At 26.7% G+C, this 20,642-nt stretch overlaps 2 protein-coding genes across 3 annotated transcripts; both read left to right on the top strand.

Moving 5' to 3' along the window:
• Positions 1–176: 176 nt before the first annotated feature.
• Positions 177–15,854, top strand: LOC145187498 (ubiquitin-like modifier-activating enzyme 6). Of its 2 annotated transcripts, XM_090073607.1 has the most exons (27): positions 177–359; positions 557–651; positions 766–794; positions 966–1,060; positions 2,927–3,032; positions 3,187–3,267; positions 3,390–3,512; positions 3,674–4,528; positions 4,718–4,766; positions 4,878–4,907; positions 4,999–5,101; positions 5,544–5,610; positions 5,830–5,868; positions 6,109–6,198; positions 6,373–6,453; positions 6,637–6,768; positions 6,861–6,912; positions 7,224–7,287; positions 9,583–9,646; positions 9,785–9,856; positions 10,302–10,404; positions 10,532–10,608; positions 10,911–11,024; positions 11,503–11,630; positions 15,068–15,155; positions 15,278–15,372; positions 15,511–15,854. In XM_090073607.1, exons 1-27 carry the CDS (start codon positions 316–318, stop codon positions 15,647–15,649), a joined length of 3,015 nt encoding a protein of 1,004 aa, XP_089929733.1. In that variant the 5' UTR covers positions 177–315; the 3' UTR covers positions 15,650–15,854. The 2 variants fall into 2 exon arrangements, 1 of the variants encoding a protein (XP_089929733.1); XR_016447818.1 differs by lacking the exons at positions 10,302–10,404; positions 10,532–10,608; positions 10,911–11,024; ... (2 more) ...; positions 15,278–15,372; positions 15,511–15,854 and having other exon boundaries at positions 7,224–8,154; positions 9,785–9,852.
• A 97-nt stretch (positions 15,855–15,951) lies between these two features.
• LOC145187709 (uncharacterized) lies at positions 15,952–20,631 on the top strand. Its single transcript, XM_090073648.1, has 13 exons — positions 15,952–16,396; positions 16,712–16,783; positions 16,876–17,085; positions 17,237–17,327; positions 18,044–18,131; positions 18,254–18,350; positions 18,621–18,734; positions 18,873–18,984; positions 19,349–19,427; positions 19,592–19,667; positions 19,834–19,996; positions 20,122–20,255; positions 20,333–20,631. Exons 1-13 carry the CDS (start codon positions 16,240–16,242, stop codon positions 20,461–20,463), a joined length of 1,524 nt encoding a protein of 507 aa, XP_089929774.1. The 5' UTR covers positions 15,952–16,239; the 3' UTR covers positions 20,464–20,631.
• Positions 20,632–20,642: the final 11 nt, after the last annotated feature.

Raw genomic sequence — 20,642 nt, 5'->3', positions numbered from 1 at the left:
AAAAGTTATTTGCCAATTTTTTACAAATTTATGATTTTGATCTATTTTTAGTTTGCTTGTGAAGTATGATTTATTATTACTATTATTATTCATCATAGTAATTTTATTATTTTTTGACTAACTACTTACATATTATTTGTCTATTCTTTACGAGTAATACTTGCATTCCTTTTTTAGATTTTTTAAAATACAATTAAAACACTTATGGTATCAAATTGAACTTAGGAGTATTATTGATTAGAGTATGAGCTGGGAATTAAATCATTTACAGTAGTCAGTTTGCAGCTTTAAAAAGTTTTAGAGTAAGCAACAAACATGGCAACAAATAATAAAGATGAAATTGATGATTCCCTTTACAGGTAATAAGAATTTTAAAATACATTTTGCATTAGATATATATAAAATGAAAATTTTTCGTCTAATATGAAAAGCAAATTCTATGTAGTATCATGTTTTGTGCAGTCATACATTGAATTAATTCTATTTTGCTAAGATTTTGAACATTTATTTACTTTCTGTTGCTGCTTTTAAGTTCTACTTGTTTACTTTTTGTTAGTCGACAGCGGTATGTACTTGGTGACAATGCTATGCAAAAACTTGCAAAAGCAAATGTCCTTCTTTCTGGGTTAGGAGGACTAGGTGTTGAAATTGGTATGTCATACCTAAGTTTCTTTTCAAAAACTAAATAAATAATAGTTGGTAAAATAAGATAAATAAATCTTTTTAGTTTTTGAGTTTAGTTTTGCTTATTTTTTATTTTTATAGCAAAGAATGTGATCTTGGCTGGTGTAAATGTAAGTCCTTGAGGGTTTTTTTTTATATATTTAAATTTTTTTGTTTGGACATTTACTTTTAGTTTTAGCAAAACCAAAAATCATTGTAATTAATATTGTATTTTTACCATTATGAATATATCTTCTGGAATAATTTAAAGTTTTTTAAGATTTTTTGATACATGTCTCTAGTCGCTTACTCTACTTGATGAAAAAATATGCACTGAAGTAGATCTTGGAACACAGTTTTTCTTGACGCAGCAAGATGTAAATGATAAACTTTCAAGGTTTTATATTTTCCTTTAAAAGTTTTTTTGAAAAAGGTTCTGTAAAGAAATGACAGTTACTTTCAACTCAAAGTATAATAATTGAGGTGGTGAGAGTCAAAGTGGTATAACTCCACTAACAGTTCAAACAGTTCCAATAAATAAAACAGTCTTTTATTAACATTATCCAACATTTTCAAAATCTCTAACATTAAACCTGATTTTTTTGCACTTAATGGGATAAAACGCTCTGCTCTGAAAAGTTGTTGTGAAGTGAGTTATACCACTTTGACTCTCACCACCTCAATTATTCAAAAGTATGATTATTATTAAAAAGTATGATAATTATTCAAAAGTACGATAATTATTTACAAAAGTAATGATAATTGTTTTCAATAAAAACATTTGTGCTGTTGTTTTGAGTTTTAATATAGGGTCTCTTGGTTGATATTATTCTTTTTAATCAAACTAATTGTCTTGTTTATTAACAAACTTTATTTCATAGCTTTTTTATCATCCTTAAAAATCCTATCAAATTTGAATTTGCTATTAAAATGTTAATTGCAATAAGATGCAGAGTGTATTTTTAATTGTGTTAACTTTTTGAAGGTTATAAATAGTATTTTTGTTAAAATATCTCAGTCAGTTATTAAAATATTATTTTGAGTCATTGGGGGTTAAAATTGCATCTGCATCTGCAATATCAATTACATCTAATTTTATTGTACAATATAAATATTGTATAATGTATTTGGCATATTCCGAAAATCTTAGGAATTTACCAATATTTTTTTTATTACAAAATAATAACATAAGAAAGTGTGTTATTTCCATATAATGTAGTCTCCATCACAGTGTATGACATCTTTACTCTAGCCATACAAATGTTTTAGTTCCATTTCAAATCAATCAGCTGGTAGTGATCTTAACCACTGCAGCACAGCCTCCTAAATAATCATGTTGTTGGAGAGACTTCTTTAATCTTTAAACACCCGCCTGTCACATTGGTTTAGATTAGGGCTATAAGCTGATTAACTGATCAATGTGACATGTCGTTGATTGATTTTACAATTTTTTATCATTTTAGGTGTTCTGAAAAAATTAAGGACGCATTATAGCAGCGGTTTAGGTCACTACTAGCTGGTTGATTTGAAATGGAGCTAGAATGATATCATGAAGTATGGTGGAGGCTACATTACATGGAAATAACATACTTTCTTTGTTTTTGATTATTAAACATGCCAATTATTAGTTTTACATATTTTCCATCTATAAATTTTTTGTTATTAGTTCTAGTTGTGTCAATTCAACTTAATTCAATTTAAAATTACGAAATAAAAAACCATAATTTTAAAACTAACCAAATTTCAGTGAACGTGCTTTTTTACTTGGATGAGTTGTAAAGTATTTATACATTATTGTAAGTTTTGCTGCTATTTATATTTTTTAAAAAAATTTCTTAATATAAAAAAATTTCTACAAAACATATTGTAAGAAAATGTTTGTAATTAGAGGCTAAATTTCTAGATTAATTTGTCTAAATTTAATTGCAAATCAAATTTTTCATTAACCTTTTGTAAAAGTTTAGTATAATGTATTTTAAAATAAAATGAAATCTCTGAACTGCAATGTGTTGTAAAATACTAAAGTTAAGAAAATGATCAGCAAAATATTAGTTATTTGCAGTTATAATTTTTCTATGATATTTATTACATTATGTAGTTTTACAACTCTAATAAAAATTACTTAGTTAAATTATTTTTTAAAAGTCTTTTACAGACAAAAATTTTGTGTGAATGATTTCTTCATAAAGGTTTTTTATAGCTGTGTAATGTAAAAAAATTCAGATGCTTTTTTGTTTCATGAATTGTTTAACAATTGTTTTAGAGCATCAGCCTGCAGGGCGAGACTTGCTGAGTTAAATCCACATGTTACAGTAAAGATTGTTCATGATGACATTCTCAATAATCTTGATTATTTAAAGGCTTATCAGGTAAATAGCTATTACATCAAATCAGTTGTTATACAGTTTGTACAATCTCTCCTTTTTATTTTAAAATATGGGATGCTTTTTGTGAAAGCTGTAAAAATATTTTGTTTTGAGAACTAAAGTTTTATCTGAATATTTATTCTAATTGCTATTATAGTGTGTTGTAATAACTGAAATGCCATTTTCTGATCAAATTGTTCTGAACAATTTTTGTCGGCAACAAGAACCAGCTATTTATGTAAGTGTCTTTACTAAGTATATTGCATATTTTCATCTCTTTACAAAAAGAGACTCTAAGCTTGACATTTATTGAAATCATTAAAACAAGAACAAATTATTAAATTTTAACTTTATTTACAGTTTATATCTGGTGATGTCCGTGGATTGTTTAGCTATGCCTTTTGTGATTTTGGCAAAAAGTTTGAAGTAGTTGATGTTGATGGAGAGGAATACAGAGAAGTATTCATTGGATCTATTACCAAGGTTTGTATCTTATTTTTATCCTTGAAACTGTAAATAAATTCAATAAGAGCTCTGCTAGCTTTCAGTAAACTATATTTGTTTTACTAAATTTTATTTTCTATTTTTACAAATTTTTAAAAAATCAAAAATTAAAGATAATTTTATCATGAATTTTTGTTTAGTCCAACCCAGCAATAGTTGGTACACTTGAAAATAGACTACATGGATTACAAACTGGTGACAGAGTTCTACTAAAAGATATCAATGGCATGTCAGCGCTTAATGATAACACATTTCTAGTTCAATATTTAACCCCGTATACTTTCACTATCAATTGTGATACTTCAAATGATGAGTTTAAAATATATGAACACGGTGGTGTGTTTTGCAAAATAAAAACACCAAGCATAATGACTTTTGAAAGTTTAGAGATACAAATTACTAAGCCTAGCATTATATTAAGTGATTTATCAAAATTGGAATCCCCATTGCAAATTCTACTTGCTTTTCAAAGTTTTTACAAATATATTTTACAAAAGAAATCATTAAGTGACCTTTCAAAAGACTTTGATTTGTTGCATAGTATTGCAGTAGACATAGATAAGGAGGGTACTAATGTTGAGATTTTAAAATTATTTTCTAAAACTGGGAGTGCTGTATTTGCTCCTTTATGTGCTGTTATTGGAGGTATTATTTCACAAGAAGTTCTTAAGAGTCTTACCGGAAAGTTTACACCACTTTTTCAGTTTTTTGTTCTAGATGCTATGGAACTAGGAGATAGAAATGATAGAGTAGAACATCCATACAATAGATACTTCTCTTTAAATATGTGTTTAAGTTCAGATTTAGTTGGAAAGTTATCACATTTGTCTTTATTTATGGTGGGATGTGGTGCAATTGGTTGTGAGTTGTTAAAGAACTTTGCATTAGTTGGCTTGTCGACAAAAGGTGATAGTATGATGACCATCACTGACAATGATTTAATTGAAAAATCTAATCTTAATCGACAGTTTCTCTTTCGGCCATGGCACATTCAAGTAGGTGTTTTCCTCATAAAAATAACATTTCTTGTTTTTTATTTGTTACCACAATCTTCTCAATGTAACGCAAAATTAGGATAAAATGGCATAGTTGCAAACTTTTTGGAATTTATCTAGTTTATAAATAAATGTGGATATTTTTTTTTTGTACAGCATTCACTAAAATTTGTTGTTAACTATATTTAGCAACCTAAGTCAGTTATTGCATCAAAACAAGTACACGAGATTAATCCAGGTATAAGACTGAAACTTACATTTAAAGTTTTTAAATTTTTCTTTAAATTCCTTTATCTTTAAAGTAATAAATGACTTGGTATACAGAATTTTGTTTGATATTTTTATGTAGAAATAAAGATTGATGCACACCAAAGGAAAAGTAAAAATTTCAACTTTTGTAAAAAATTATCAGTTTTTTTATTACTATCTTTGTGCTCTTATTATCTCTAATTATCAGAATTCCTTTCTAGTTTCAATCGATACAGAAAATATATACAATGATCATTTCTTTCAAAAACATAATATTATTGTAAATGCTTTGGATAATATTGAAACAAGAAGATATATAGATGGGTATAGTTATTTCTTTGACATTTTTTATTTTAATTTATGTAAATAATAACAATTAATTTTAATTTTTTCTGAAATTTTCATTATTTAAAGTTGTTTGTGTTTTATGTAAGGCAACATTTCAGTTAAGTGTGAATTGTTTGACCAAGAAAACAGTCTTAGCTACAAAAAAACTAAATTACTTTTTTATTAGTCCATTTATTTTTATTTTTCTTCTAAAGGAAGTTTTTTTTTTAAAAAAGGCCTTTTTTCAGATTTTGTTTCGTTTTAATTAAAAACCAATGAAATTAAAAAAAGAGATTGATATATTTTTAAACTTTATAGCATATTTTTTTATTAATGCTTTTGTTTCATTCGTTATTATTACTATTTATTTATCATCTGTTGCATCACTAAGTTTGAATTTAAACATTTGTAAAATTGATTTTTCTGCTCTTTCTATCAGGAGGTGTGTCTCCAATACCCGACCACTGATTGAAACAGGCACCATGGGAACGAAAGGTCATGTTCAGGTACAATATTCAAATATAGTAGGTTTTCTATCAAGGTTTATAAAAGCTATCAGCGTTTGTTTGGTGTTTTCATAATACATGCATCTTTGTTATAGCTTTAAAATTGTTATTTTTATTTAACAAGAATTGCAGTTATTTTTGTTGTTGTTGTTGCTTTTTGTTTTTTTTGTTTTTAAAAAACAGTGAGTTTTTTACTTATTTTGTGATTTGGTGATTTAGGTGGTAGTGCCTCATGTAACAGAGACTTATTCAAGTCAGGTTTAAAATTTTCTTAATAGTAGTCATTTTTTAAAATTTTTCTCATTTTAGTTAACATTTGAATCTGTATTTTTATAGTTTTGAATGCAGCTTTTGTTCTTGTGTGGCCCTGGTGAAGAAAGAATTTTTTTATTTACCTTTTTTTTTTTTTTTTTTTTTTTCTTTTTTCAAAATGTTCCTAAGTTGTTTATCATTTGAAATTACTGCTTTATATGGCTTTGAATTCAGTTTTTGTTCTAGCGTGATCCTGTTGATGAAGATGTACCCTATTGTACCCTGAAGTCATTCCCTCAGCAGATTGAGCATACCATTCAATGGGCAAGAGACAAGGTTGATTTTTTTTTTAACCTTCATCTCAATGTTATTTATCAAATAACATCAAAAATCTTGAATAGTTATTCATACCCCTGAATCTATGAGCGGGGCAACAGTAATGGTTCCAGCCAATATCAAATATCATTTTATTGTCAAATTTAAATTTTTATCATTTTCTTTCACTTTCAGTTTGATAGCTTGTTCACATATAAACCTGAAATATACAATAAATTTTGGGAGAAAAATAAAGACCATTATCAGATTGTTAAGGTATCAAAATTTACTCTTTTTTTGAAGTATGTTTTGTTAAAATATTTTGATTATTTCATAAATATTTTATTGATCTACATTTATTTATATTATTTTATAATTATGATTTCTATCTATTGCAATATTTATTGTTATTGTATTTGTCATTGTATTTGTGATGCTTTTTATTTTTTCTTTTCTTAGAATTTTCAAGAAAATTATCAGTTTCCTGATGGCTTTGTTGTGTCTGCAACACTGTTAAGAAAAAAGCCACTAAATTATGAATGTTGTGTTAAAGAAGGCTACCTCAGGTTTCACAGTTATTTTTATAATAAGGTATGGGATTTTTCAATTTTTTGATTTTGAATTGCTTTTTGTTTTATTTTTCATGATTTTGATTTTTTTACTGTTCTTCTATTCTTCTTTAGGCTTTACAATTGCTTAATGCTTTTCCACTTGACACAAAGTTAGCAGATGGATGTAAGTTATTAACTCAGTAATTTTTTTTCTGCTATTTTGTTATTGAGTTAAAATGATTTTAAAATCATTTAACTCATATGATAACAAGTTTTCAGTTCAATTTAATGAAGTTTTTTTAAAACACCAAATAAATTTAAATAGTTTTTCTTGTTTTACCAAATAAATTTAACCACATTTAAGTGTTGATAAGTATGTGCTTTATTATAATTTTTAATTAGGTCATCTTTTTTTTTATTGCTTTTTAACTTCATTTTTAATTTACACCAGGATATGCAGTTATTTGATTTTACAGGCTTTCATTAAAATTTCAGCTTGGTTTTGGCAGTCTCCAAAAAAACCACCTTCTCCAATTCAATTTGATATACAGAATCCATTGTATGTACTTTAATATTGCTTTTCTTCATTACTTCATTAGACTGAAGCAAATAAAGTTACTTATGTAGGGTAAAAGGTTTATATCTTGAGTAAGGTTTTTTGCACTATTCACTTTTTTATGAGAGAAATACTTTAGAGTATATGACATGTTCTGAATTGTAAAAATGACTATAAAACCATTTTTGAAAAAAAAAAAAACTTTTCATTTATTATTTAACTACAATTAAAATTTAATGATTAAAATTTTCCTTTGATAAAATGAAATTTGTGATGATTCAAGATTTTTTTTTTTTCTATACTTGATGGAAATTAGCTTATAAAATGACAACTAATATTTAAGAAAACAAAATAATCTTTAGTATTTTAATTCCTCAATGGGAGTACATTGTTTATTCATTAAATTAAAGTGACTTTAAAGTTATGCAAAGTATAATTATATTTTTGCAGTAAAAAATCTGTTTTTTGTAGCATTTTAACAACAAAGTTTAATTTTGCATAAAAAAAATTTTTAAAACCCTTTTTTAATTAAAGTGATTTAAATGGTTTATACTGTAATTATAGAAAGTTGTGACAGTTGTAAAGAAGAGGAAACAATTGTGCCACTGTATCTTGAAAATATGGGAATTACGAAGTTTTTTTTATTTAAAGTGAGCCTTGCAAAAAGTTTCTGAAGGAACCTTATCATTTTATGATTTTTCCAAAAAGTTATGAAATACTAGAGCAATCGATTAGTTGGGATTTAAAGAAGCAACAAAATGGAGGTCTTAAGAAAACTGGCCCTGAAAATGTGCTAACTAAACTTAAAGAAGAACATTCCTAAAATAAAGGATGGTTTAACCAAGACTGCTTCAGATGTACAAAAACTTTGTAAGTCTTCAGATACTCTACATTTAAAAAATGGACTTCCAATTGATTATTGGATAAAAACATTTCTTGAAAGAAATTCTTGAATAGTTATTCATACCCCCGAATTTATTAGCAGGGCAACTGCAATGGTTCCAGCCAGTAGAATCAAGAAATTTTTTGAATATTTTAAAATTTCTTTAAAAAAGAATGGTTTGCTTTATATCCTTGATTGTCCCGATTCTTTTTGCAATGTTAGTGAGACAAGTTTTGAATTGAACTGAGCATGAAGTGTGTTCTTTCAAGGAAAACGCATTTTGTAAATGTGTAATACATCATTTTGAAAAAATGTTTATCTTAAGCAGTGTATCAATGTAGATAATGATTCTGAATCTGCTCCTATTCAGTTACACAAATTATTTCTGAAAATTTTGAAACTCCTACTTTTTCCAATACAGCTTTATCCAGTTTTAAGATTATCAATAATGGCTTGCAAGTTCCTGCTTAAGGCATTATATGGGTTTCAGTATAAATAAATTGTTTTGTTTTTTTATTAAATAGATATTTTTTGCTTCAATTTTTTTTTGTAGAATTTTCTGTGGTACTAATTAATAAGGCAGCATTAATACATAGAGCCATTGCATAATCTTTTGAACTAGACTCCTAGTGAGTATGTTCTGAATTCCTTAGAGATAAAGCAACAAGTCAATATACTTTTATCAGGATTTCAGATAGAAACAGAAGTCCCAGTTTCTTCAACTTTTATACCATTAACTTAAACCCCTTCAACTTCAATTTAGGATTTGTTCAAATTTTCAAAACCAATTAAGCACAAAACAAAAAGATAATTCAAGAAAGTTAATTATGGAGTTTTTACAAGTAACAAATTTTTGTAAATGAAGTCAAAGTCATCCGAACCTGTTGCTAAAAAAAGACTGGAAAACCAGCTAATGTTTAATGATATTATTTTATGTTTTTAGTGAATTTTGAATATTTTGAAAAAGTAAGTTAGAATTTCTTTCATACTAATATACAGTAAAAGCACTATAACCTTAACATTTCTTAAATTTAACGCATTTTTTCTTATAAAAATTTTTTAACGGTCATTTTTTAAATTACCAAAAAAGAATTTTTTTACTGCAAAAAACAAATTTCATACCATAAAAAATACACGGATTAGTTAACTTCATTTTTTAGTAAGACAATTAAAATGGAATAATAACATGTATAATATTTTCTTTACTGTACATGTTTTTTGTACATGTTTCATTTGTAAAGAGCATATTACTCAAAGTTTCAAAAAAAGGAAATACCACAAAAAATAAATCTTCTACCCTTGCCGTAATTTTTTAAACTTTAGGCTAAAAGTTAAAAACTTCTTTAATACTTTTCAATGTAGCTGTGGTCGTTCATAATTGCAAAGTAATATAATATAACATTTATGCATTCTAGGCACATGCAATTTGTGACAAGCTATGCCATGTTACTCTCAAAAGTATTTGGAGTTTGGAATGAGGTATATCAATTTTAATCTATTGCTAATTTTGTTCTGAAATTAAAGGTTTTGAAGTTCAAAAAAAAAAAGGTGTTGAATAATTGAATAATTCTTTTTGAAGAGTAAGTAAGCAATTATCATTCATTTCTTTTCTTTCAGGATTGCAGAAGTGTTAGCATTTCTGATATCATTAATTCAATAAAGTTGCCAGAGTTTAAGCCATCAAAGAAGGTTTGATACTTAAATTAATTTTATGCTGCATAGCTCATATTAATGTGTGTTATATTAATGTGTAATATATTATGTTAATGTGTTTTGCGTAATAAAATAATACATGTAGTTTTTTGAGAGTCTTAACAATAAAAAAAGTACAGAAAGATTTTGATCAAAAAGGCTGTAATTAAAACAACTTGGGATATATATGTGCATACATGCATGCATACATTCATACATACATTACATTACATTACATTACATTACATACATTACATACATGTTACATATGTCACATGCATTAGATTCATGAAAAATGTTTCTTCCAAAATTGTGTATATTTTTCTTTCTTAGGAGTATAATGTGATACCCTTAAAGATGGAAAATTCTGGATTTTTTGTTTTAGCGTGTGTTTTTAAAAAGCAGGTTGTTTTAATTTTTTAACTATTTTTAATTAATATAGGAAGTTGTAACTGAAGAGAGCCAGAACAAAGAGAATAAAAAAGAGAATTTGGACAAAGTTGGTGATCTTGTCCAGTATTTGACTTCATTGAAAGAATTAAATGGTATATATTTTGGTATTTTTGTTACTTTTGTTGATAGCTATTTCTTTATAAAAGTTGTGTATAAATCATATATCTTTAAAGAAATGTCCCCTTAACAGCCTTGTGACGATTTTTTTTTTTTTTAAAGCCAAAGAATTGTCTATAGAACATTTTGAAAAAGACAATGATTATAATGGTCATTTAGATTTTATTGTAGCTACATCTGTAAGTTTTTAGTTTTGAGTCATTATGAATTACTAAATTTCTTTTAAACAAATTTTGTTTCAATAAATAAAAGCCTATATAATTAATGCAACTTTTTTTACATGTTTATTTTTATGAGAGGAGATACCTATTTTTATGAGAGGAGATATATTTCAAATTTTCTTCAAAGTATTAATGTTAAATAAATAAAATTTAGTTTAAATTTTAGTTTTATTTTATACAACTTTTAGTTTTATTTTTACTTTTTATAGTTTCTAAATAATCCTGTATGGATGACAAATATATTTGTGATTTTTATTCAGAATTTGCGAGCTACAATGTATGGGATTGAGAATGCTGACCGATATAAAATTAAAAGAATTGCTGGAAGGATTATTCCTGCCATTGCAACAACAACGTCTGTGATTGCTGGGTTGGTGAGTATGTTTTTAAATTTCTGTTTATCTGTCTTAATCCAATACTTTGAACCATATATATTTTAACTCAATACTTTGAGCATTTAATAAAACTAGTTTTTTTTTTCTTTCTTACAAATTAGCTCATTAAGTTTTTAATAGAATCTGAGTATGGTATTCATTGTTATAAAAGATGGCAATTTAAACCTCTTAAAATGAAATTATTTTTATAAAATGTTTAAACTATATATCCTGTTTCTCCTGCTAAATGTTAACAGCACAATCCTAAATTTCAAATCATCATTGATTTTTTCTACTAAACTAAGTAATCAAAACATCAGCTTTTAATTGCTAAACATTGTCATCTCTAGATAGTTTTAAACTCAGGTGAAAATGCAAGCTATCTTTACTTCTTTCTGTTAAATATTTTATGTATAAAAAGCAGTCCATGGTAAACAAAGATTTCATTAAAGGTTTCAAAAAAAATCTTGTTTTTTAGGCTACAATAGAATTGCTAAAAGTAGTTGCTGGAAGCTCTCAAGATAATTTAAAGAATTGTTTTTTGAATCTTGCCATTCCATTGATAGTTTTGTCTGAACCTGCACCTGCTCCAAAAACAAAAATTATGTGAGTTTAAAGTCTACAGCTTAATCAAATTAATTTGTGGTTAAAGTTTATTTTTATTATCATTTTTAATTTAAAACCTGGAGGAGCATATTGTTAAATTTTATTCCATGTTTTACTTTACTTTTATAAACCTATGATTAATAAAAAAAAAATAGTCATAAGTTCACATCAGCAATAATTATGAATATCTACAAGTCTTTTTGTCTGGCAATCTTTTTTTTTAAAAATAATGTTCATATCTAAACCACAGTTTCTGCAGCTTTTATTCTGTAGTGTGGAGTAGAGTGGCTCTAAGTGGACATGTTTTTTAAAATATCACATAAACTGGTCTTAATAGGTTCATTCATAGTGAGAAATCATTTACATGAAATATTTTAGTGATTAAAGCATGTAAATGAAATAAATGAAGGCAGAAAGAAAAAAATATCCATCAATTTTTATTTAAAACAAGATAATAACCTAATGCATCAATATATGAAGATGCAATATTTCAAAGAAACTATTTTGTTCCTTCACACATCTAATAAAATTTCAAACTTTTGTTTTGGTGGTCCCCAAAAGCTTTCTCACAGCATTACAATCATAACTATTTGATGCTTATTTCCAAGAAGTTTTCAAATCTTTGTTGTTTCTGCAATGTTTTTGTTTTTTTCATTTATTTTTATTTTTAATGATTTCTCAGCACATTTTAATAACTCTCAGCTCTGGGCAGTTTGGAGGATTAGCTGTTTAAAGTACAACTATTACATCTTTTCATTCCACAGCCAGTTTACCATAACAATTTAAAGCCAAAATAGACCAGAACACAGGTCTATTATCACGTGACTTAATAAGAGGTAAAAGATATTTTTATAAACACACTTTTTTGCCACAGCTGCAAATATCTTCCCAAATCAAGCCCTTTTTTTGTAAAACTTATATTTTGCATATTTAAATTTCTTATCTGCTTCTCCTCTAAATTTGTACAAATATAATACACAGGCCCAGGAATTTGTTGATGATCAACCTTGATATAAGATTTTTTGTCTTCAATAACACAGAAATTTTTAGAAATAAAAATGTCATGAAACTTTCTGAAGCAAATTCTAATGTTTTTTTTCTTGAGTTTCAGTACAGTTCAATACAATTTGTGATTTGAAAGACAATAATTTTGAATTTTTGTAATTAAACTATGAGAAAATCCATATTTTTTTGTGTGTTCTCTAAGTGAGGAGCCTAAGTTAACCTTGAAACCATTAACAAGTTTTCCAACCGGTTTTTATTTTTGTTTAATCAATTTTGATTAAGAAAAAAATTGAATAATGTAACTAATGGTTTAGGATGTATTTACAACTCCTTTGCTATTGAGTAGCTTATTTATGCATAATTCTTCCACTAATGTATTCTTTTGTCATTTTTATAACTAATTTTAATTTCATGGGAAAGCTATTTTTTTCAAAATCATAAAATATTGTAAGCAAATTACAAACATTATTAAAAATTTATTCATACAACCACAGAAGAAAAAGGAGTATTTATCATTTCACATTTATTTTATTTACACATTTTAATTTATATTTATAGTTTGCACATGAGTAATAAAGCTCTCCTATTAATACACCATTAATAAGTTGGATTCTTTTTTCTAGAATATTTTAATGTTTAAAGTCTTTTTCTTTAAAGCAAAATAGAAGGGTATTATAAATTATCATTATTAATTTTTTTTTTTTGTTACAAATAACAAAGTGTTCACTTATTGTTGTCCAGTTATTTGTGTGCTCTTTTTACAATCAAATAAGGTACGTTCATGTTCAGATAAAATCTGCAAGAAGAAATTAAGCTGACCTTCATCACTAACCATGAGCTGATTGTATTTTTGAACAAGAGCCACTCCTTACTTTGCACTATCATTAGTGACTTCAATACTTTGCACCAATCTTCTAGCTGACTGATAGCCTATTTGATACTTCTATGTGCTAGGGTCTTCATCTAGGAACTTCTGATGAAGTTTTAGTTTTTGAAAGACTAAAAGTCAACCAAACACTTGTTGGCACAGTAATCACTCTGTACATGTTTAAATGGGTCTTTATCTCCTTCTGATCTGAGTGAGACCACCATTTGTCTCCTTATTTCAGCTGTTTTTCTAACTGGGCAGTTGCATAAGGTGCTGAGGTGTCTTTTTCAGCTTCCTTTATTAATTTTTGTTACAAGATTTTTTCTGCTCAGAACAAGCTTCTTTGACTGCATAGATCTTGTTTACTGACACCATTACTCCTCTTCTCCCAGGCTCCCTTTGTGCAAGGAGAAAAATCCAGACTTCATTTGTAATTACAAACAGGACATTTGCACTAGCAACATCAAATAGATTTTTCAGATCTTTGAAAGCATTTTCTTTAGCAACTTGTGGTACAGATCTTCAACTACAACCTTTCTTGAGGAGCTGATACTCATGGTAAAATGTCTGAAATTTCTCAATCATCTTGCTCTAATGACCCTTTGGAATAGGAGCTTTATCCCAAAATTCTACAATTTTATATATTACTGCAATTGATACCTCTTTTTCTCTTTGTGAAGCTGGAGGAAGTAGCATCTCCTTTCGACAGTAGTTTATATCCTTTGACATTTTGATGCCCTAGAAGAAAGTCTTGTCATAAGTCATTTTCTGTGAATCTGAAAAGAAAACTTATTTGTTTATTATGTATACACTTTGAAACAATAACGGAAAAAATTTTGAGTTTAAAATACTAATCCAAAACATTTTAAAAAAACATTAAAAACAATTAAAAAAAAAAAACAAACCTAAAGAAGGGGAAATTTCCATTGAAACATTTCAATCAACCATTCAAACAGTTGTGAAATTCATTTAGTCGCACAAATCAGCAATAAAAGTTACACTGAGCTTTGAGCACAGCTGTTGGTGAAAGGTTTTCATACCATTTCTCCTGATTGGCTGAAAAACTGGAAGCACATTGGCTAAATTAAAACTTTGTTCTAAAATAGTCTTTGACAGATTCTTAGAGTCGGAGTGTGTAATTTCATCAGCCATTGAAAACAAGTTAGTTGATAAATATAGTTAAACTTAATGCTTATGGTCAACCTCTAAATAAATTTTCATTTCTCAATGTTTTGTGCACAGAGCATTATTATTCTGAAAGAAACTCAATCAAATTGGTTCCAATGATAATTCTTAATTTATTATTATTTGCTAATAAACCTACTTTGTATTGAGATTTAGTATGTCATGTAGTTAGTATTTTGTAACAGGGTATGAAAAAACAGCAATAATTGTGTTCTGTTAAACATGATATAAAGTTAATTATGTAAACAAAATTTAATCATTATCTATATAAATAAATTATATGATTAAATATATAATTATCTTTAATTACAGATATGACTAATGGTTTTCACTATGTGCTTGCACATAAATATCCTTTGTTTATCTTATTTTTTCTTAGAGATGGTGTGGAGTTTACATGCTGGGATAGATGGGATGTCTATGGGGATAAAGAATATAAATTAAAAGACCTTATTGATCATTTTAAAGTAACTTTTTATTCTAAATTTTATAAATCATTTCACTTTACATTATAATTCAAAGGATGCAAAATAAAGAGTAAGTGTGACTTTGTATTAGGAGAGTTTTTTGAAAATTTTTTTCTTCTTAGAAAAAATGTGGCCTTACAGTGAACATGGTATGTCAAGGTTTAAAGATGATCTACATTCCTTTCATGCCTGGGCATACAAAGCGTGTGAATTACTTGTATGCTTTTATTATTCAATTTATTTTTTTACAGTTTCTTGAGTTTTATGGTGTTGTTTTTTTTGTGTCTAAGGTTAAGCTAGCTCCTTTTTTTAAATTGTGCAAAGTGTTTAGTAAAATACATTTTCTTTTTTAAAGAATGACTGAACTTTTGAAGCCTGGAAAAGATATTCTATACGCCGATATTATTATTGGATTTCAAAATCCAGATTTAAATTTAGAGGATGACCTGCCAGCTCCTCCAGTTCGATATTTTTTCAACAATTTAAGGAATTGAAACATTGTTTGATGATGCTTTAAACTTAAACTTGTATCATTTATTCTTAATAGTGTATTTTATAATTATCCTTTGTAATTTATATTTTTTTCTTTTTGAGCATGTTGTCTTCAATTTTTTTTTTTTTTATGGTAGCCATTTTATGTAATGAATGCTGAATTATATTTAACTAAAAAATGCACAAAACGTTAACTGAGTGAGGTAATTATAAATTATTTGATTGTAAATACAAATATTTTACACCTTAATTTTCTGTAAAATTTTTCCTTAAATTTTTTTTTTAAAAAAAAAACAGCATGTTTTATGAGAAATATTTAAATTTTGAAAAAGTGTTGGATTTCTTTATTGAAAAAAAAACTTTTTCCTCATGTCCTAAGGCTATCCCACTAAATGTTCTATGAAAATGAACCAATCATTACAAAGAAGGGCTCATCTTAACAAAACAAAAACTCATAAAAATTATTTAAAATAAACTCTATGCTGAAAGTATTTGCTTTAAAATATTTTGAAATACAAAAAATATACTTGTACTTAATTATCACAAGTCAAATAAAAAACCTCATAATACAAAATATGCTTTATGTTAAATTATGATATATGATGGCAGCAATAAATTGGAAAACAGGTTTTATTTTTGGAAAACTTCAATGGAAAAAGATTTTCATTATAAAGATGAAGAAAGTTATGATTGGAAAATGGATTATGGAGAAGGTTATCATGGGCAAATTGAAAAGAGTATGCGGCATGGTTAGTTTTCTCAAAATAGTTTTTATTTCTTCTAATAGAAATTATAAAGTTCTTTGTAATAAAATCAAATCTTTTTTAATCAGTTTTGCATTTCCACCTTGATTATTTTTTTAAGCATTTCTGTTGATGTATTTTTAAACATCCTGTTGTTCTAAGACATTTTTTTAAAATACAATTCACGTCTTTCATTGATTCAACAATTTTATTTAAAAAATTCAGTTTACTGAATTTTAATATTCTGCTTCTAACTTAAAAAGGTAAATATTGCTGCATAGTTCGATTTCAATTGGTTGTATTATTTTTCTCATTAAAAAGGATTCGGTGTGTATTGCTACATAAACTCATTTTTCAAATATGAAGGTGAATGGTTCCATGGAGTTAAACAAGGTATAATTTTCTGATTTTTAAGGTTTTTGCTTAGTTTTTTTTAGTTTTTGATTTTATCTAATAATCATTCTTGTGGTTATGATGACAATAAGGTCATGGTATGCTTCTGATGAGGGATGGAAGTTACTACAAAGGAAATTTCTTTAACGGAGAAATTCAAGGACACGGGGAGCGTTATTGGGCTCATTCAAAAAATCTTTATGTTGGATTGTTTGATTGTGGTGAGATGAATGGAGAGGGTGTCATGACTTATGGCAATGGAAGCATTTATGAAGGATTTTGGCTGGAAAATAAAAGAGAAGGTTTTCATTCTGTTTAGTTTTTTACTTTAAGCTTTTTCAAACTTATTTTATGCAATTGTTAAAAATTTTATTTTAGGTCAGTTTTTTATTAAATTAATACTTAATTTACTTTTTTTAAGTTAAGCATTAAACTTCTCTTGCTTTCTCAAAGGAATTGGAAAGCTTAAGAAAGCAGATGGAAGCATTTATAATGGATCATTTCATTTAAATAAACCACATGGAGAAGGGAGAATGACATTAAGGTTTTTTTTTCTTTAGATTTTCAACTTTTTTTTTAATCAAAAGTTTATTACAAAAAATAAAAACTAGTTAAAGTCAAAAAGGTTTTACTTGATTACTCAATTTATTTGGTGTTTTATAAATTTTTTGTTTTGATTTTTTTTTTCTTTTGTGAGAGAGCCATTGACATTTTAGTTCTTTTTTTAAAATCAACATTTTATTAACTATTAAGTATTTTTATCTTTATATTAAATTCACTACATTTACATTTTAAAGATTTTTAACTTAACCAAACAGTAATTGCTATGAATGATAAAAATGGCTGACTACCTAGCATCTGTTGCAGCAGACCAGCAGCCCAACTGTCTAATGGAATGTAACTGATTAATGTAAAATGACTCTTCAAAACCTGCATAAGGCTGAAGGAAACTTTTCAATATATTTTTGTGTACGATAGCAATATTTATTTTTAACAAGAAATTTTTTGTGCACTCAACACTATCAATTGAATAAAAAAAAAATTTTAATTTTTTTGGCTATTTGCTTCTTTGGTTTAACTTTTCTACTTGGTCTTGAGGTTTTACTCCCTAAGTACACTCATTACTCTCATTACCTAAGGACATTCACTATTCTCATTCTCCTAAGGACATTCACTGTTTGGTCTTGAAGAAATTGAAACTTTTATTCAGTTACTTTTATAAAGTGTTTTATATTAGTCTCTTTTTGTTTCTCTCAAAAGCAATGGTGAAGAGTTTATTGGTGGATGGATAAATGGTATGAGACATGGACATGGTACATGCCACTTCCAAGATGGAAGTTTTTATGAGGTCAGTGTTAAATCTTTTAGTATAAAAAAGAAACCATGCTTCCAATATTTATTCTATAAATAACATAGTGTTTAAAGTAATATAAAAACATTTTTTATAGAAAGATCATTTTTCCCTTGTAGGGCCAATGGCGCTGTAATCAGTTTCATGGTGAAGGAGTTATGACACATTCTTCTGGGATTTATTATGATGGATTATGGGTGAATGGCAGACCACTATGTAATTAAATTTACCTATTTATTAAAAAAGAATTATTTAAGTATATTTAAAATTATTTCTAAAGAACTGTGCTCAGTTCAAGTTAACACTTTTTTTGTAATGTTCTATATAATAAGTACATTCACCTAAGGTTTATATGACTAGATTCAAATGTCTGTTTGCAAACTGTATGATGCGCACAAAGACTCATAATGATATACTTTAAATTCATAACTGAAAATTCTTCTAGTTCACACTTAATAAATTGTTATATGTTTTTAATTAAAACAGTGGAGCCATGCAGGATGATGATTGATGGAGATGAGCCACTAACTTTATTTCAGGATTCTTGTTCATTTTCTCTTAGTATCACATGTTTTACTGAAGACCATACAGTTACTAATGGTATTGATGAGTTAATGATTTAGTCAAGTTAGCTTATGTGTTATAATAGATTTTTTTTTTAAGTTTAATTTATGATCAAAAATATAGCCATCTAAATTGTAGATTTTATAAAGTTATTTTTATTTTTTTTTATATTAGAATGTGGTAGAATGCTAAAGTTAAGTGCTGGTGTTCAAGTAGTTAGTAAGCTTGATGTTCCTTTATCAAAATCCAGCGAGTCACCAAAATTTAAGGCAAAGATAGAAAATCTGTATGTGTGTTTTTAACATTAAGTTGCAAAATCCAAGTGTTTCATAACATTTTTAGATATTGAAAACAGTCAGAAATCTTCAAGATTTTAAATCTGCTTTTAAATTTCAATTATTTGAAGAATTTTTTTTAATGGAAAATTTTTTTTAACATAAAATTTTTTTTTCTGATTTATAGTTTTTGATTTCTGTTGTTTTTTTTTATATTATATTATAATGATAAAAAGTTAATTTAACATTTTTTTTTTAATTATAGAACATATAAAACATATTTAATCCACACTACACAAATTACGCACATTATCACAATTTTTTTTTTTCAAAATTAAAATATCATCATTATTGAGATTTTTATTCTTTCTAAAGTGAAATTGAACTGGAAACCTATCCCTTGGCTGTTGAAGTAGTAAAGAGCACTGCACAAAATGAACATTCTGATCCACCTGTAAGCATTATTACTCAATCAAACTTAACATTTGTTTTTTATTTTTATCTGTTTGAAGTATTTTACTGTTGTCTTTTCTTTGTTTTTTTTTTTTTTTTTACATCATTCAAAGATTTTATTTTTTCTAATAATAATACTTTGATGTTAATATTTTATTGTTTTAGGTAAAAAGTCCTTTAATGGATAGTTTTCCACAAGCAAACGAAGAGGATAACATTTTTATAAGTGCACCTCATCTCTGTTAGTAAAGTTATTAGCAAATGTGCAATTTCTCTTTCTGTTGATTTTTTTCATTCAACATATAAATAGAAAATCATTTTGCTGACCTTAATTTTTTTCAAACAGACAATGCTTGTAAACTTTATTAGCTGAAATCAGGAATTTTTTTTATTACAAATTATATTAGCTTTAGATGAGATAGCGGAAAATAATGCTCCTCAACCTCAAAAAACAAATTATGGAAAATTGACGTTCAGTAAACTACTTCTTCCACCTTTGTCAAATGCTATCGCTGCTAATTCTTCTGTTTTATTATCTAATGACAAACCTGAGTTGCGAGCAACTAATAGGTGATTGATTTTTAGTTTCTTTACTATCTCGCTAATTTTAACCTTAACTTATACCTCTTTGATAGCTTATCAAAATATTTTTTCAAATGATTATGTTAGGCTGTTTTTTTTTAAATTTTTTTAAGAAGTCGCAAAGCTAGTATCTTTTCTCCACACAAAGTAGAACCTCGAGAAAAAAAACGTCTTGAAATGAAAAAAAAAGAAGTCCTTAATGAGTTGAAGAAGGATGAGGGCTTAAATAAAATGTTTTGTAAACCAGGTGAGAAATTTTTAATCCAAAAAAGTGCTCTGGTGATGCCCTAGTTATTTATATAACTTTGGTAAATTTTTTTTTAGGAGATTATGTGTTGATTGTTGAAGATGTAACAGAAAATCCTTTCTTAGATATTCGTTTGAAAACCATCTATTATTGTATAAAAGTTCTTCCCTCGGAGAAGGACTGCCTGAAAACTGTGCTTGCTTCTTAAACAGTTCAAATAGTTTTGATTAAAATGTAGTTTTTGACTTTTAACAAATGATGTTTTATTAGTATTTATCTATATTTATAAAAAATGATATATTATAGTATATTTTAGTATGGTATATGTAAATATTTTTTGATTGAAATAAAAGAGTTCTAAATTGAAAAAAATATTTTAAGTCAATC

This window comes from Hydra viridissima, unplaced genomic scaffold (assembly GCF_058129835.1).
Source record: "Hydra viridissima isolate aposymbiotic clone 2 unplaced genomic scaffold, HvirCarnegie_v1 scaffold_1, whole genome shotgun sequence".
NCBI classification, from domain to species: domain Eukaryota; kingdom Metazoa; phylum Cnidaria; class Hydrozoa; order Anthoathecata; family Hydridae; genus Hydra; species Hydra viridissima.
This window is presented reverse-complemented; position numbering and strand designations above follow the sequence as displayed.

What these genes read in the sequence shown, in the direction of transcription:
- LOC145187498 (XM_090073607.1), top strand. Translation starts at nt 316, where the DNA reads ATGGCAACAAATAATAAAGATGAAATTGATGATTCCCTTTACAG. An exon ending in ATTATTTAAAGGCTTATCAG is followed by an intron (nt 3,033 to 3,186) that starts GTAAATAGCTAT and finishes TTGCTATTATAG; the next exon opens with TGTGTTGTAATAACTGAAAT. An exon ending in TGATGCACACCAAAGGAAAA is followed by an intron (nt 4,908 to 4,998) that starts GTAAAAATTTCA and finishes ATTCCTTTCTAG; the next exon opens with TTTCAATCGATACAGAAAAT.
- LOC145187709 (XM_090073648.1), top strand. Translation starts at nt 16,240, where the DNA reads ATGATATATGATGGCAGCAATAAATTGGAAAACAGGTTTTATTTTTGG. An exon ending in GCTGGAAAATAAAAGAGAAG is followed by an intron (nt 17,086 to 17,236) that starts GTTTTCATTCTG and finishes GCTTTCTCAAAG; the next exon opens with GAATTGGAAAGCTTAAGAAA. An exon ending in ATGAACATTCTGATCCACCT is followed by an intron (nt 19,428 to 19,591) that starts GTAAGCATTATT and finishes TTATTGTTTTAG; the next exon opens with GTAAAAAGTCCTTTAATGGA.